This window comes from Hemitrygon akajei, chromosome 5 (genome assembly GCF_048418815.1).
Source record: "Hemitrygon akajei chromosome 5, sHemAka1.3, whole genome shotgun sequence".
Classification (NCBI taxonomy): Eukaryota; Metazoa; Chordata; class Chondrichthyes; order Myliobatiformes; family Dasyatidae; genus Hemitrygon; species Hemitrygon akajei.
Window position 1 is genome coordinate 43950465 of NC_133128.1, and position 19257 is coordinate 43969721.

Here is a 19257-nt window from a genome sequence, read left to right on the forward strand (position 1 = left end):
TTCTGTTACTGTGAATAGTTAAGTGAGTAGATGATGAACTGATATCCAAAAGTCAAAGTTAAAGATGAAACATTCTTTTCAACATTTTAAGCAAGATTAGTGTATTATTTTTGTTTTGTACAATTTTAGAGTAAAAAAAAGGAAAGAAGCACCATGCAAAAGTTTGGGCATCCCAAAAGATTTGAGGCTCTCAGATAACTTTTGCCAAGATCTCAGACCTTAATTAGTTTGTTAGGGCTAAGGCTTGTTCACAGTCATCGTTAGGAAAGGCCAGGTGATGCAAATTTCAAAGCTTTATAAATACACTAATTCCTAAAACCCTGTCCCAACAATCAGCAACCATGGGCCCCTCTAAGCAGCTGCCTAGCACTCAGAAAATTAAAATAAATGATGCCTACAAAGCAGGAGAAGATAGCAAAGGGTTTTCAGGTAACTGTTTTCTCAGTTTGTAATGTAATTAAGAAAAGGCCTTTAACAGGAACAGTGGAGGTCTAGCTGAGGTCTGGAAGACCAAGAAAACTTCAAAAGTGTCAGAAGGAACATCTAAACAAGCCTGATGCATTTTGGAAACAAGTCCTGTCAACTGATTAAGTTAAAATAGAACTCTTTGGCTGCAATGAGCAAAAGTTTGTTTGGAGAAAAAAGGGTGCAGAATTTCAAGAAAAGAACACCTCTCCAACTGTTAAGCATGGGGGTGGATCGGTCATGCTTTGGGCTTGTGTTGCAGACAGTGGCACAGGCAACATTTCATTGGTAGAGGGAAGAATAAATTCAATAACATACCAGCAAATTCTGGAAGCAAACATCACACCGTCTGTAAAAAAGCTAAAGATGTAAAGAGGATGGCTTCTACAACAGGATAACGATCCTAAACTCACCTCAAAATCCACAATGGACTACCTCAAGAGGCGCAAGCTGAAGGTTCTGCCATGGCCCTCACAGTCCCCCAACCTAAACATCATTGAAAATCTGTGGATAGACCTCAAAAGAGCAGTGTATGCAAGACGGCTCAAGAATTTCAAATAACTAGAAGCCTTTTGCAAGGAAGAATGGGCGAAAATCCCTCAAACAAGAATTGAAAGACTCTTAGCTGGCTACAGAAAGCATTTACAAGCTGTGATACTTGCCAAAGGGGGTATTACTAAGTACTGACCACGCAGGGTGCCCAAACTTTTGTTTCGGGCCCTTTTCCTTTTTTGTGATTTTGAAACGGTAAAAGAAGGAAATAAAAAAGTAATCTTGCTTAAAATATTAAAGAAGTGTGTCATCTTTAACTTTATGCCTTTTGGAAATCAGGTCATCTTTTACTCGCTTAGCTATTCACAGTAACAGAGATTTCAACTGGGGTGCCCAAACTTTTGCTTGCCACTGTATTCAGATGATCAAGATCCCCCTGTAAATCCTAATAACCATCTTCACTGTTAATGACATCCCCCAAGATAAAACACATCACAGCACAGACCATGTGGAGACAACATCCCATCTTCATACTAAGGGCACCTCAATCATCTTCTGTGGCATGCAAAAACAGACTGGACCTGGCAGCTTACAAATACGCATCCACGTGACGAGGGATTACACATTTAAGATGGAGGTGTGGAAGCAGAATCAAATATACTCAAGGACAAATAGCCAATGACATGGGTGTCAAAGGGAATGGGAATGGAACGGGGCCAAGATAATATCAACAATCAGGCTTAAAGGATTAACACTTACACCTGTTTCTTATACTTTTCTCTAGTTAACACTTCAATGTATTTCTTCTCACTTTTAAAATTAGAAATAAATTAAATTGTTCTCTATGATTAATTCAACATCACTCTGTGTGGTTATTTCTTTCAGTCTGCTAGTTTATATACTACCCAATCTGGAAACAATCTCAAAATAAACAATAATCAACTGTTTCTGAAGTATTAAATTTATCATTTCTCTTTTATCCTTCCCTTTTGATAAAATATCTAAATGAGAGAAAATATTTAATTCTGTTTAAATGTTTTTCTCACAAAGTAGACCATAAACATTCAGAAGAGATCTTTAATTTTGTAGTTCATTCCCATTCTCATACAATCTGGATATTAATCTGCTCAAAAAGCACATTGTAAAATTACTAGGTATTCAAAGCAAGATGGATAGCAAGTATGATATGTGATTCATTCTCAAATGGAAGTGTAAATCTGTGTGTTCTATAAAAGTAGGATCAAAGTTATCAATGGATGCAATAGGATGGAGATCAGTTGCATAAATGCGAGGAGAATAGCAGATGGAGTTTAATCCAGTCAAATGTGAAGTGTGGCATTTTGGATGGTCAAATGTAAGGGAAACATACACAGTAAATGACAGGACGCTTAAAAGCACTGATGTACAGAGGAATCCAAGGCCATAGTTTCATTGCCCAGACCACAGTAAAGTGGCAATGCATGTAGAAAGGATGTTAAAGAAGGCATAAGGCACAACACTTTCACTGGTTGGGGCCGTGAATACAAGAGCCAGGAAATCATAATGCAGCAATATTAAATATCATATTGTAGCAATAATCAGGCTGCATTTGGAATACTGCATTCAATTCTGATCTCATGATTACAGAAAGTTATGGAGGCTTTGGAGAAGATACAGAGGATCCTGAAGAGATTAGAGGGTACTAACCACAAGGAGAAATTGAACAGACTTTGATTCTTTTCTTTGGAATGTTAAGTGATCTTTCAGAGATCTCAAAGAAGTTTATAAAATGAAAGGCCACACAATCGGCATCTCCTTTCCAGAAAGGAAATGCCCAACACTACAGCGCATAATTTTATGGTGAAAGGGGAATGCTTAAGGGAGATGTGCAGGGCAAGTTTGTTTGTTTAAAATATATATTTACAAATGTGGTATGGTCCTGGGATGTACTGCCAAGGGTGGTAATGGAAGTGGACTTGATTCTGGTGTTTAAGAATAAATAGACATGACACATGATCATGCAGGGAATGGAGGAATATGGATCACATGATTTGGCATTGCAGAGAGCACAGACATTGTGGGCGGAAGGGCATATTCCTGTGCTGTTCAGAGGAAGGTACAAAGTTGCCAGTCAGGAAGGATACAATAGACAAGGCGACAGATATCAAATTCACAGACATTTACTATATTGAAAGGAGTTAATTATTCCAATTTACATATGCGCGTCAAGTTTGAAGACACATTTACTTCCACAGACCTAGAAAACCAAGAGGAACTGGATAGAAATCAAGAATGATGATGGTGAAATGAAAGAACCAAGAATTGTTGTTGAGTATTAGAGGAGCCAAGAGTTTGTGCAAAGATGAAGGAGAATTTAATCACTGAGCCAGTGGGCTAAAGCCAGTAAAATTGTAAGAAACATGAAGAGCTTTACACTAAACATGCTAACACATGAGCTATCAGTGGACTTGTAACACAATTCAAAGTACATATACGTCACCATGTACAACGCTGAGATTCATTTTCTTGTGGGCGTACACAGTAAATCCAAGAAACATAATAGAGGCAACGAAGGACTGCACTCAAAAGGGACAGAAAGACAGACAACCAATGTGCAAAAGACAACAAAGTGTGCAAATACAAAGAAAAAAATAAATACGCAATATCAAAAACATCAGATGAAAAGTCCTTGAAACAGGATCAAGGCTTAGGATTAACAAAAACACAGGTTACAGGGTACAGCAAAAGTTATGATATGAATGGCAGGTTGGGTCAAATGTATGGGCAGGAGGAATTGTTGGTACTAGAATGCAATAATGTACAGTAATATAAACTCAACTCTATTTAACAGGCTTAGTTTCATATGCTTGATATACTTACCTAACAAAAATCTATCAACCTCAGTCTACTGCTGTCTTGCATTCACTAGCATTTGAGATAGAAGTTATACACTGTCACCACCCTTTAAACTACATGGTTAAAAGGTCCAAATTTAGATTATGTGCTCTCATTGTAGCTCTCACTGCACACTTTACAGTGTAATCATATAAAATCCCTTTATTTTGAACAACTCGATCTAATCACATTTCAGAGTTCTAAACTGAAAGGAATTTCAATCTCTGTAGAATCTGTGGCACCATTATGTTTGCAACAATTTCAATACAACTTTGAAATAAATTACCTATAACATTTTAAGTAGCATCTGGCAGATACTCTATACAATTGAAACACCCTCTCACTTTTTAATTCTAAACTTCTAAAGGACAGCCATCATTCCATTAGCCTTTTTGGTTCTTTTGTGTACTCAAGATACCCAACCTTTGCTCATTCACAGCACTTTATCTGCATGGAACGCAGATGTAAAGTCAGACAGCACATCATCATTTCACCCTTCATTTAGCCTTAAAATACTTAACATTTCACAATTAAGTGGATCAGTATTTCTCAAATTCAAATTAGTTGAAACACTTCACTTGTGAGTCTGTTGGGGTAATCTATTGCATCCCAGTGCGGCCTCCTCTACATCAGCGAGACCCGACGCAGATTGGGGGACTGCTTCGTCGAGTACCTCCACTCCGTCCGCCACAACAGACAGGATCTCCCGGTTGCCACCCACTTCACATGCTTCACAATCCCATTCGGATATGTCCATACATGGCCTCCTCTACTGCCACGATGAGGCCAAACTCAGGTTGGAGGAGCAACACCTCCGAATTCTCCAACTTCTGGTAATTCCCTCCCTCTCCCTTCCCCCACCCCACTTTCACTGTGCCTCCTCTTCTAGCTGCCTATCACCTCTCTCATGATTCTGCCTTCTCCTTCTACCCATAGTGCTTTCCCCTTACATTCCTTCTTCACCTCTCCTGCCTATCCCCTCCTTGCTTCTCCTCCCCCAACCCTTGATCTTTCTCCTCTGATTGGTTTTTCACCTGGCACATTCCACCCTCTCCCCACCTTCTTTATAGGACCCCTGCCCCCTCCTTCTTCAGTCCTGACGAAGGGTCTCGGCCTGAAACATTGACTGCTCATTTCAACGGATGCTGCCCGACCTGCTGAGTTCATCCAGCTTGACCACAGCTTCTGCAGTGTACTTTGTGTTGACTTCATTACATTTCCTCATATTGAAGTCCATTTGATTTAGTTTAATACATATCTTGTATTTATTTCTATTCCACTTCTATAACCTGCTGCACCTTCTAGCTCTATATCACTCAAACATGAACACTCAAGACCACTTCAGTATACTAAAGTCATTATTGCATAAGGTGAACAGCCAGTAAAATGCTAAAATGAGGCGAGCAGTTCAAACAGGGGCTGAAAAATAGCCTTAGCCTTGCCAATATTTAGCTACAACAATCATGAAGCACATTGCCTGAAATATTGAACAGCAAACCAAGTAGATAAACCTATGGGTTAATAAATGTCTATCAATTATTAACTAGGTAATGTTCTGTATTAACTTAATGACACAACGGCTAACTACTGCCTAGTGGTCTAAAGGTAGAATTGGTACAAAGTTGTCAAGTCTTGCACGTTTTTCTTTTAATCCTCTCTTACACTTTTCCTTGTCAATCTTCTTTCAACATACTTTGAGAGCTGGGCACTTTACCAAGTACCAAAAATGTGGCATGCAGTGACAACTCACATTACAGCCAGGGAAAATAAATAGTCATAATTGTGAAAAAATATTTTATATAGGAACATCACCCCTTCACAAAAGAGCACAGAAGAGAAGGAAAAGATTTCCACCATCAGCCAAATCTGGAATGAACTTTAATGAAGTTAAAATAATAGCAGGTAAAATCATTGAAATGCACCAGTGCAACAGTGGAACAAGCATTTCCACAAGACCTTAAGGCATAGGAGCAGAGTTGGGCCATCTGGCCCATCGAATCTGCTCTGCCATTCAATCATGGCTGATCCTAAATTCCAGTACAGACCCAGTGCCATCAAATATTCCTTGTATGATTTCCTTCTAAATCATAACCTTAGCCACACCATGAGCATTATTGTAACATCTTCAAATGCACTGACAAAAAAATATATAACCAAACTAGGTCATACCATACAATGCACCAAGAAAGTAGATAGTTCTGTATCATGTTTCCTTTTCCTGAATTAGCATAAAAAAGGGCAATTAATTCTTGCCTTTACAGTTTCACACTAGCCAGAGCTGAGCAAGGCCGCAGCCTCAGTACTTCTCCTTGACCATTATTCTTGACACTATTTCCTGTGTGACATTTCCTGAAGAAGGGTCTTGAACCGAAACATTAACCGTTCATTTCTATAGATACTGCCTGACCTGCTGAGTTCCTCTATTATTTGGTGTTTTTTGCCATTTTTTTGCATAAGTTGTATTGTAGGTTGTGGGTTTAACATAAACATTTATATTGATTGTTCAGCAATGAAATAGATATTGGAGGAGCCAACAATTGATTGCAATATTAAACAAAGAACACTAACTAGCCAGTCATTTAGTAGTTAACAAAAAGATCCTTGGCACTATTTCATAGGAGTGATGATTTGGCTGATATTTATCTCTCGGTACACATCATATCATTGTAGAGTACACTGAAAAGTATATTAATAATCATAAATGTAATATACTCCAAAACAGTAGACAGCACTTAACTTCTGGATCCATTAATTCACAAGTAGTTTGAGGGTTCACACTTCTATTATTCCATCCAGGAATATACCCCTAATACACTGATCACTTAGCTATAGGCAGTCCCCAGGTTACAAACAAGTTCCGATCCTGAGTCCGTCTTTAAGTCAGATTTGTACGTAATTCGGAACAAGTACATCCAGTATTATTTAGCGTCAGTTAGTCAAACGTTTGTCTTAGTATATAGTATATATTTTCCCTTTCTATGCATATAAAACACTTAAGAAACGTATGTATTCCGATAATTAAACCACTGCGTTGCTTAGTAATAATTGTAGCTTTCATTGGGGCAAGGCTTTGCACATGCTCCATTATTCTCACTTTATCCTTTAAAATTGTTCCGATTGTTGACCGACTGTAGCCTAACGCTCTCCCAATGACTGATGGCATTTCACCTCTTTCCAAATGCTTTATTTCCACTTTATTTTCAATCGCGATCGCTTCACATCAACAGAACGGAAACACTGCAGGTGGTGAGTCCCAACCTCCGCCAGTTCCTAAGGACCACTGCCCTGAATTCCCCGGGTCCTAAACTCCACCACACTGAGACAGGTTAAATGGGACAAGTGGGGGCTGTGCTGGGTTTGGGTATTTGATCCTCCTCAATATTCTGCGTGGGAATTTAAACTGGAGGTGGCAATGCTTTTTTTAAAAATGAGGTTGACATCAACCCGGCACAGATGGTACGGGAGTCACTGGATCAACATCAACCCGGCACAGGAGCAGTCTGTCATTGGATTGAACTCGGGAACCTCCGTTCTCGAGCCCGGCGCTGATCTCACTGCGCCACCAGCCGACTGGAATGGGGGGGGGGGGGGGGGCGGGGTCAGGGTGAATCTTGCTAAGAAAAATTTAAGCCAAGTACAAAGTTACACTTAACATAGTGTCAATGGCAATGACCTAAAATGACAGACGGTGTTCTCCTTCCTCGGTTTGTAAGTACGAGTTGTCCGTAAGTCGGACGTTCGTAACGTATATGAAACGTATATATGAAAACTCTGACACATGTTCTATCTAAGGTGCAACTTTTGCAATTCTGATATCCAGCATTTCCTTGATTGAGTGATAAAAATCAAAAGCAACACGTTTGGAGGTAGCATACCCAAGCATGCTACAACTTAGTCTCAGAAAAGTAACTGTATTACAATCAGAGTGCAGATGTGGGTCTTGACCCAAAACGTTGACAATTCCTCTCCCCTCACAGTGGCTGCTCAACTCACTGAGTTCCTCCATCAGTTTATTTTCTGTATATATTACCATTTTGGTAAAGAGTCAGAGTATTTAATAACATACAGAATTTAAGATCCATGATAACCATACATCAACTGAGATACCACAGTGCACCACTGTACTAAGATATTATTCAGCAAAATACATTAAATTTTAAGACATTATTGAAATTTCAATAGATTAATGATTTCCAATTCCTAAAAAAACTACAACTGTTGACCAAAAAGCATAACAATGCATACCTGTTCCTCATCCCGGTGCCATTCCCACAGCTCCCACCCACAATGGTTTGCAGAGATGGCAATGCTGAGCGGCTCAGCTGCTGCCGACTTGGGCCCCGCCGTCCACCAGGCATGGCATGGACCAGCTGACAGTTAAGCACCAGTGCAGTCTGCCGAAAATGTTTCGTCTTCTACAATAAAGAAACAACTCAATTAGTATTGAGATAACAAATTCTCTTTAATCTTGTTAAGATGTTGATCCATCAGCTACCATGTCTTCCCAGTAGCTTGACGTGGCACTGAGGAAAACTCCTGTAAGGCTGCTGCTGAATCGGGTAAATCATCAACATATGGCATAGATGGGGCAGATGGTCAAAATATTTTTCCCTTGGTGGTAGGGATTCCAACATTTCATCATTCATTCACCAATGACTTATGGCAGAAATAAATTTGCTGGGATCTATACAAGACACAAGTACAATAAAGTAAAATATCCTTTATTTCCAGAACACATAAAAAAATACACTCACTGCACTTCATACAACCATCAAATGCTGCTTTGCCTACATTAGAGAGTGCCAGTATGCAGGAATGCAACAATGAGTTTTTATTCAAAGTAAATTAATATCTAAGTACATGTATATCACCATGTACAACCTTGAGATTTATTTTTATTGTGGGCACACCTAATAAATTTATAGAAAAGTAACTATAACAGAATCAATAAAATTCTGCCTAACTTGCAGAAGACAACAACTATGCAAATACAAAAAAAATAATAATGATAAATAAATAAATAAGCCATAAGTATCAAGAACATGAGATGAAGAGTCCTTGGTTGTGAGAATATTTCATTGATAGGGCAAGTGAAGTTGAGCAAAGTTATCCTTTTGGTTTAAGAGACCAAAGACCAAAAGACATAGGAACAGAATGAGGCCATTTGGTACAGCGAGTTTGCTCTGCCAATCAAACATGGCTGATCCCTGTTTGTCCCTCCTCATCAGCCCACTCCCCATAACCATAAGACCAAGAGACATAGGAGAAGAATAAGGACATTTCGCCCATAACAGCCTGATGGCTGTGGGGTAATAAATGTTCCAGAACCTGGTGATGCAAGTCCTGAGGCTCCTGTACCTTCTTCATGATGGCAGCCGGGAGAAGAGAGCGTGTCATGGCTTGTGGGGGTCCCTGATGACGGGATGCTGCTTTTCTGCAACAGCATTTCACGTACACGTGCTCAATGGTGGAGGAGACCTTACCAGTGCCAGACTGGCCTGTACTCACTATTTTTATAGGATATTTCTATTCTAAGGCACTGGTTTTGATACCAGGCTATCTTGCATTCAGTCAATATACTCTCCACTACACATCTATAGAAGCATCAAAACTTTCAATGTCATGCTGAATATCTGCAAGATGCTAAGGAAGCACAAGCACTGCTATGCTTTCTTCATAATTGCACTTATGTGCTAGGTTCAGGACAGGTCCACTGAAATAATAACACCAAGGAATTTATAGTTGCTGACCTTCTCCACCTCTGATCCTCCAATGAAGACAGGCACATAGAATACAGAACATAGAAATCTACAGAACGTTACAGACCCTTCAGCCCACAATGTTGTGCTGACCATGTAACCTGCTCTAGAAACTGCCTAGAATTTCCCTACACCATAGCCCTCTATTTTTTTTTAAGTTCCATATACATATCCAATAGTCTCTTAATTAAAAGACCCTATCGTATCTGCCTCTACCACTGTGTCATTGGCAGTGCATTCTACACACCCACCACTCCGTGTGAAAAACTTACTTCTGGTATCCCCCTTGTACCTACTTTCAAGCACCTTAAAACTATGCCCTCTTGTGTTAGCCATTTCAGCCCTGGGAAAAAGCCTCTGGCTATCCAAACGATCAATGCCTCTCATCATCTTATACACCTCTCATCCTCTGTCACTCCAAGGAGAAAAGACCAAGTTCACTCAACCTATTCTCATAAAGCATGCTCTCCAATCCAGGTAACACCCTTGTAAATCCGCTCTGTGCCTTCTTTATAGTATCTACATCCTTCCTGTGGTGAGGTGACCAGAACTGAACCCAGTACTTCAAGTGGGGTCTAACCAACATCTTATATGGCTGTAACATTACTTCACAGCTCTTGAACTCAGTTCCACAGTTGATGAAGGTCAACACAGCATATGCCTTCTTAACAATATATATGTCTGGTTTCCTCTTCCTGAAGTGAATAATCAGCTCCTTGGTCTTGCTGACATGAAGAGGTTGTTGTTCTGACACCACTCAGTCAGATTTTCAATCTCCCTCCTATATGCTCATTCATCTCTTTTGATTTGGCTTACAACAGTTGTCAATATACTTGAATATGGCATTGGAGTTGTGCTTAGCCACGCAGTCAAAAGTGTAAAGCGTGTCGAGCAAGGCAGTAAGCACTCAGTCTTGCGGTGCAGCTATGCTGATGGAGATCATGGAGATGTTGTTGCCAATCCGACCTGACTGGAGTCTGCAAGCAAAGAAATCGAGGATAGAAATGCACAAAGGGATATTAAGGCCAAGTTCTTGAAGCTTATTGATTAGTTTTGAGGATGATAGCATTGAATGCTGAGCTGTAGTCGATAAAGAGCACCTGATGTATGATTCTTTGCTGTTCAGATGTTCCAGGGTTGAGGGAAAAGCCAATGAGATGTTGCTCCAGTAGACATTGGAATGGATCCAAGTCACTTCTCAGTCAGGAGTGATATGTTTATCACCAACCTCACATCCTCTGTGGATGTAAGCACTACTGGGCGATTGTCATTGAGGCAAGTCCCCACACTCTTCTTGGGCACCGGTATAATTGAAGCCTGTGTGAAACAGGCAGGTAACCCAGACCGCTTATGTGAGAGATGACAGATCTCAGTGAACACTCCAGACAGTTGATCAGCATAAGGCCAGGTACCTCGTTGTGGGTTTACCTTCTTGAAAGCTGCTCACACATCGGCCTCAAAGACTGAAATCACAGGATCATGAAGGGATGTAGGAGTTCATGATGGTTCCTCCATGCTTTGATGATCAAAGTGAGCATAGAAGGCATTGAGCTCATCTGAAATTGAAGCCCTGCTGTCACCCATGGCGCTTGAATTAACTTTATAAGTGAAGCCCTGCCACAACTATCCAGCATCCTTTGTTGATTCATTTAGTTTGGAAATTCCACTTCGCCTGTGAGATGGCTTTCTGGAGATCGTACCATAACTTCTTGTAACCTTCTTGGTCATCAGACTTGAATGCCCACCAGATCTGGCCCTCAGCCGACTGAGGATCTCGTGATTCATTCAGGGCTTCTGACTGGGGAAGACTCTGAATGATTTTGTGGGGACACACTCGTCATAACTGTTCTAATAAAGTCCACTACAACCATGGTGTATTCATTCAGATCCACAGATAGGTCCTTAAACACGGCCCAGTCCACAACACGAAACAATCCGAAGCCACTCCTCTGCCACCCGCGACCAGCTCTTTGTTGTCCTATTCTATGAAACTTTGCTCTTTAGCCTCTGCCTGTGTACAGGTAGAAGGACAGCCAAGTGATCCAATTAACCAAAATGCAATCTGGCATGGAATCCTTATCTTAGTGTTACAGTGGTCTAGTGTGTTGGGACCACTGGTGCTACAGGTCATATACTGGTGGCAACTGGGAAGGGTTTTCTTCAAACAAGCCTAGTTGAAGTCCCCGACTATGATTTGAAATGTGACTGGATAGACTGTTTCTTGTTTGGAGATGCAGTATCATGGAGGAGAACTCTCTTGGCAAATAGAATGGACGGCATTTGATCGTTAAGGTGTTCAAGGTTGGGGGACCACTAGTTCGACAAAACCGCCACATTCGAGCACGACCGAGAGTTTATCACAAAACACACCTCCACCTTTTGCATTCCAAGAGAACTATACTATCTTTTGTTCAGTCAGTGATACTCTATTACTAAACAGTATTACTCACCAATCTGCTTACTAACAGACCACTCTACAAAAGATGCCGTAGCATCTGCCATGCACCTGGCCCTGACACACCTAAAAAACAAAGACACCTACGTCAGAATGCTGTTTCTGGATTTCAGTTTGGCATTCAACACTACTGTCCCACAGATCTTGGTGAACAAACTGCTACTCTTCAGTCTAAATATACCACTGTGCAACTGCGTGTTGGACTTCCTAACTAACAGACCTCATATAGTCAAGATACACAACCCAACACTCTTCCTTCCCCATCATCCTTCACATGGGTGCCCCTCAGGGCTGTGTACTGAGCCCTGTGTACTCTGCTCACATATCACTGTAAGATCAGACACCCAAGTAAACACACTGTCAAGCTTGCTAATGATACCACAGTGGTAGGGCTCATCGCCATCATCATTGAGATGGCCTATAGACAGGAAGTGGAAGAGCTTGAGGCCTGGTGCCAGGCAAATAATTTCTTCCTCAATGTCAAGACAAAGACGGTTATCTACCTCAGAAGACCTCGCACCAGTCACACCTCTCTGTACATCGGCAGCACAGCAGTGAAAGCTGTGAACAGCTTCAAAATCTTGAGAGTATACATATTGTACAACCTCTCATGGTCCCAGAACACTTTCTACACAATCAAGAAAGCTCACTGATGCCTCTATTTTCTGAGGAGGCTGAACAGAGCTGGATATGCACATCTGAAATATACTCACGGCATTAAGCAGATGTACAGTACGCAGCAGCCTAACAATCTGCATCACTGGACTGCAGCGGACAGGAAAGTTCTGCAATGGATCGTCAACACATCTTCAGCACTACCCTACCCATCTTCAAGGATGTATATACTGGAAGATGCCCAAAAGGGGCAGTAAGGTCATGAAGTATCTCACCCACCTTGCTCATGGATTGTTAAACACACTCCCGTCAGGATGAAGGCTATGTAATATCTATGCCAGGACCAGCAGACTCAGAAAGTTACTTTTCTCAAGTAGTAAGGTTGATCAACAACTTCACCCACTAACTTGCCCCCCACACCTCCAACCACCACTACTTTATCATTTCCTATTAGTCACCATATGTACTGACACTCCTGAGCATAGCGTCACTTTATAGACATACAAGCAATATGTATACAAACTATCTTACTTATTTATATTTTATTGTTTTTTTTTAAATTACTGAGTTCTTTATCTTACTGTGTTTTTTTTCTGCTGGATCAGATCCAGAGTAACAGTTATTTTGTTCTCCTTTATACTTTTGTTCCTTTAAGGTTGTTATAGCCAGGGTGGTAACGGGATCAAGCTCCCACTACCTATTAAATGCTCCCAGTGGTGTGTGCCTCATATTGCGTCAGACAACCAAATCCAGCTCTTGGATTTTATGTGTGGCTTAGCTACTAAGCTCGGCAGAATTGTTTCTACTGACAGAAGGGGCAAAGGCGGGTTACTGGTGCCTTAAAACCAGCCGCTTTGGGCAGATGGGGCTCATTAGCCGTGGTTGGCAGCTCACCTAGAAGGAAAACTCTGATCTCAAATCTCCACTGCCTTGCAGCTATATCCACTCTTGGGAAGGCTTCGGAAGTAAACCAAGGGAAAAATCCGGAGCTGGAGTCCCTTAGAGAGTCTACATTAAATTCAACGCTGACAGCCAACTGCTACGACGCTGCAGGTACCAAACTGTAGGTCTTTGCCGTTCCTTTGGGTTCATCAGATGCTTGAAGAGGGGGAGCTTGCTACATGGGCAACAGCTTGCTCTCCACAGCATACTGCCCAGCCCTGCGTATCTAGACAGCAAGGATGCAATATCCATGGTCAACTCTGACAGAGCCCTCACCTTACACTTGTGTACATAAAATAATTGTGAATTACACTATAGCACAACTTCTAAACATCTCATATCGATTTTTCTTTAAATACGTACTCCACCTTAAGTTTTATTCCACTTACTATTTCTAATAAATTGAATTGTAGGCACACACACACAAAATGCTGGAGGAAGTCAACAGGCGAGGTATTATCTATGGAAAAGAGTACAGTTGACACTTTGGGCTGAGACCCTTCAGCAGGGCCTGAGAAAATGTGTGTAATGGCCTGCCAGTTACCAAATCAACCTCAAGTATTGGAATACAAACAGTCTTTAATTTTCCTAATATTGTAAATGACACATGCATTTTGAAGCTTACATCTGTAAATACCAATCTCAAGAGCTAATGATCCCATTCCAAATGGAGCTATCCTTATTAAAACACTCACTTTGTCAAGCTTCAAGCTTGGCACAAAGGAGTTTCACACTAAAAATGCTGGAGGAACTCAGCAGGACAGGCAGCATCTATGGAAAAAAAAATACAGTTGATGTTTCGGGCCGAGACCCTTCCATACGACAAAGGAGTTTCTTCCATTAATTGTTATAAAATAAAAATAAACCCAATGCATTTTATGCTGCAATAACATTAAAATACAGTATAGCTGGAGTGTACTTCATCTGAACACTGATATCATCATTGGCTAACTGACCATACATTCTAAGCCATGTACTCTTGCGATTATGGCTCAAAGTTACATCTAGCAATGCGTTAATTTGTAATACATGAGGACACTTTAAGAATAGCCAATATTCTTAAAGTTAAGACATAATGTGATAAAATTACTCAGGTGCACGAATCTGGAAATTCATAAATCTCTTCTTCTGAACAATCCTTTTTTTAAAAAATCCAAACCAAAAGCTGTTATTTTTGTTCCACATGAAGTTTATCAGTTAAGTTTAGGCCCTTTTAACCTGGAAGTTCATTTTCTATACAAGCTTTTAAAAAAAAGCAACTTTGGAATTGATACAACACATACAAAATGCTGTTGGAATGCAGCAGGCCAGGCAGCATCTATAGGAAGAAGTACAGTCGACATTTCGGACCAAGACCCTTCGTCAGGACTAACTGAAAGAAAAGATAGAGATTTGAAAGTGGGAGGGGGAAATCCGAAATGATAGGAGAAAGCAGGAGGGGGTGGGGTGAAGCTAAGAGCTGGAAAGTTGATTGGCAAAAGGGATACAGAGCTGGAGAAGGGAAAGGATCATGGGACGAGAGGCCTCGGGAGAAAGAAGGGGGAGGGGAGCACCAGAGGGAGATGGAGAACAGGCAAGGAGTGATTGTGAGAGGGGCAGAGAGAGGAAGAAAATGAGAGAAAAAAAGAGGCGGAATAATAAATAAGGAATGGGGTAAGAAGGGGAGGAGGGGCATTAATGGAAGTTAGAGAAATCAATGTTCATGCCATCAGGTTGGAGGCTACCCAGCCGGTATATAAGGTGTTGTTCCTCCAACCTGAGTGTGGACAGTAGACAAGGCCATGGATAGACATATCAGAATGGGAATGGGATGTGGAATTAAAATGTGTGGCCACTGGGAGATCCTGCTTTCTCCGGTGGACAGAGCGTAGGTCTGGTATGTGGGAGAAAATCGAAGCATCCTGAAGACGGAGGAATGAGAGAACTCAGGGGAACACACATGGTCAGGAGTAAAACAGGCAACCTTTTCATTGACAGCACTGGAAATCAGGATTGAACCCAGATTGCTGGATTTGAGACACTAATGGTGCTGCTCTTTTCCAAGTATAGCAATTTCCTTTGAACCTTTGGCAACTTAGCATTTACAATACAATACTAAATTAACAAAAGCAGAAGTGAATAAGTTGTTTGGAAACATTTCAAAATAAACTTCTGCACTAACTTCTCATTAAGCAGCTCCCTAATCGTCAACCACAATGCAGCTAGTTTCGTTAGGAAGCTGCTGACAGTAGACCTAATCCAGGTAAATACAATCCCACAAATTGAGTGGCAAGCAATAGCAGCTCACCAATGCCAAGAAATTCCTGTCAACATGGCAATGATCTATTGCTGTACTATTAGGTGAGCTAAAGAATTTTTTTCACTTGACTTTAATTAAGCCACGAATTAAATTTACCTATGACTTAACAGACTGTAGAACAATAAAGCACACAGCAGGCCTGTGCCAAATATAATGCCAAATTAAATCAAGTCTCTTACGCCTGTATATGATCCAAATGTCTCCACTCCCTGCATACCTATGTGCCCCTTAAATGCCACTATCATATCTGCTCCCCCGGCAGCTCATTCCAGGCACTTAACTGTCTTTGTGTGGAAAAAAAAACACTTGCCTCACAAATCTACTACGTCCACTCAGGCCTGGGGGGCCGGCGTCGGGCAAATAATCCCATCAATGCCAATTTCCTTCAACTTGTGCTCACTCACCTCAACTCCCCACTTCACCCTTGGATTCTTTAGCCTTCCTAACACCATCTAGGATTTTTAGATGAAAGGCATCACATATCCCTTTAGCCTTTCCCTACCTCCTAACTTAATGTGTATCCTCTAATGTTTAACATTTCTACCAGGGGAGAAAGATGTTGGCCATCTATGACCTTGATGGTCAGGGAAAACTGAAGGGCCATTAACTTTGGTACAGCGCAGAGAAGATTTTGACATCAGGGTAACATTCAACTCAGTGACATCAAGGACACCTGCTCAAATGGAAACCAATGGTGGGGGAGGGGGGAATGGTTCAATGGCAGATTCATATCTCACACATAGGAAGACAGCATTGTTGAAGGCTGATCGTATCAACCAAAGGCACTGCTGTACTAGTCCTTCAAAGCAGTGTTCTGCACCCACTATCAATAACCTTTGTTCCACCTCAGTCAGTGATGGGTACATTTGATAGTCACACTGTACATACTAGAGAAAATAGAGCAACTAACAACCACACACTGCAAGATTTAACACAAATTCAGGCACATGCTGATTAGTGGCGAGTAATTTGAGTCATACAAGCAGCAAGCAATGATCACCTCTGATACAGCAGTGATTTAGTGATGACCATGCTTATCATGAAGATAACTGAGCAGGATCACCAATACAAATGGTTTGGCTAAAACGGTCAACGACTGACTCATTTTTGACACTCCAAAGCCTCTCTAACATTTATCCAGTACAAGTCAGGATCATTATGAAATGCTTTCTACTTGATTGGATGAGTGCCATTTCCCAAAAATTCAACACCAGCTAGGATGACTAACATGTCTGCCATTAAATAAGCTTTTAAATACTCCACCACTGGCTGCAGTGTGCATCATTCTCAGTGTGTTCTGCTGTTACAAATCAGCAACAATGAATATATGATTTGAGACAGGTTTCTTTTATAACAAATAAAACATTTATTAAACACTAAAAAAAAACCCAAAAAGTAAACAAACGACTAACTTAACCGGAAGTCAGCTGTGATACGGCAGCTCGAACAGTTCTTAAAGCGACAATGCAAAAACAGTTCTTAGAAGTAGTAATGTGAAAGTCCAAAATGATTTACATAGTCCGTTAAAGGAGAGGCTTTCCTTGAGAGAATAAATTTTCTTTTGTGGTGTTACTGCTGATCCCAGTCGAAGTATGTTATTCCCCGGAGAATTTACGATCGAAGGAAATAAAATGGCTTAAAGGCACTGACCTTTCTTTGACCAAACTTTGTATCCAACCCTCTACTCTTCTGGCAGAACAGGGGTTGTCATGGATATTCGGGTTGTCATGGATATTCATTACCAATTCCTTGTGCAAAGATTAAATAAAGGTCGAATTTGTTTCACCGTCGACATTAACTCTCCCAATCCTTCGGGATTTCCTAACTCCTTTAAAATCTTCACTCTCCACCGACTAAACTGGCAGTATTCTAGCGAAACTGCCGGCAATAACCTTTGAGACTTAAAACAGAAAGTAAAACTCCACTTTTAAATGAAACTGCGTCATAATATTGGAATACGCAGCAGCATAGAGTCAGTGGCGAATTCAGCCATGAACTGCCCACGTCACAGGGTGGGGTTCTCCTCTTATACCCTGTTAAAAACAACTATCACATGACCTCTCACTGGCGGGAAAATGATGTCACTCCACCATCACAAGATGATTACCTCATCTCCAGCATAGCTTCAATTACATCATGGTCACATTACAGGTACAAGATACCCACGGGTACGTAACACATCCCTCCAAAAAAAAAATTTTTGATCTGTCAAGAACAGAATTTTAACAATTAACTATTTACAGGAGAAGAAATACAAATATACAAAATTTACAATGTACACAGTATACATAGTATTATCATACATCAACTTTCAAATTATTACACAGGAGTGTTACAAATAGTAAAATATCACCATTAAAAAAATTACATTGTACATTCAACATAGAAATAGACAATCAGCAATCACATTATCTTTACCTTTAATATGAGTTATTAAAATATTGTTATCTTGTAACATTAAATTCCAATTTAATAGTCTTCTATTTTTGTTTTCACCTTACTCAGAAGCACTATCGGATTATGGTCAGTGTAGATGATAAGTGGTTTTTTAGTTGTACCAACATACACGTCAAAAGGTTCTAAGGCTAAAACAACCATATAACCATATAACAATCACAGCACTGAAACAGGCCATTCCGGCCCTCCTAGTCCGTGCCGAACTCTTAATCTCACCTAGTCCCACCTACCCGCACTCAGCCCATAACCCTCCACTCCTTTCCTGTCCATATACCTATCCAATTTTACCTTAAATGACACAACTGAACTGGCCTCTACTACTTCTACAGGAAGCTCATTCCACACAGCTATCACTCTCTGAGTAAAGAAATACCCCCTCGTGTTTCCCTTAAACTTTTGCCCCCTAACTCTCAAATCATGTCCTCTCGTTTGAATCTCCCCTACTCTCAATGGAAACAGCCTATTCACGTCAACTCTATCAATCCCTCTCAACATTTTAAATACCTCGATCAAATCCCCCCTCAACCTTCTACGCTCCAATGAATAGAGACCTAACTTGTTCAACCTTTCTCTGTAACTTAAGTGCTGAAACCCAGGTAACATCCTAGTAAATCGTCTCTGCACTCTCTCTAATTTATTGATATCTTTCCTATAATTCGGTGACCAGAACTGTACACAATATTCCAAATTTGGCCTTACCAATGCCTTGTACAATTTTAACATTACATCCCAACTTCTGTACTCAATGCTCTGATTTATAAAGGCCAGCGTTCCAAAAGCCTTCTTCACCACCCTATCTACATGAGACTCCACCTTCAGGGAACTATGCACTGTTATTCCTAGATCTCTCTGTTCCACTGCATTCCTCAATGCCCTACCATTTACCCTGTATGTTCTAT

The 19257-nt window shown here is 40.7% G+C and overlaps 1 protein-coding gene across 3 annotated transcripts in view; it reads right to left on the reverse strand.

Moving 5' to 3' along the window:
• The window catches only part of tmem39a (transmembrane protein 39A), a 57860-nt gene that overhangs the window by 24527 nt on the left and 14076 nt on the right, over positions 1–19257 (reverse strand). For all 3 annotated transcript variants that reach the window (XM_073045377.1, XM_073045379.1, XM_073045378.1), the window contains exon 2: positions 8077–8246. In XM_073045377.1, coding sequence (XP_072901478.1) covers positions 8077–8189 — 113 coding nt within the window. In that variant the 5' untranslated portion in view covers positions 8190–8246. The remainder of the gene's footprint in view (positions 1–8076; positions 8247–19257) is intronic.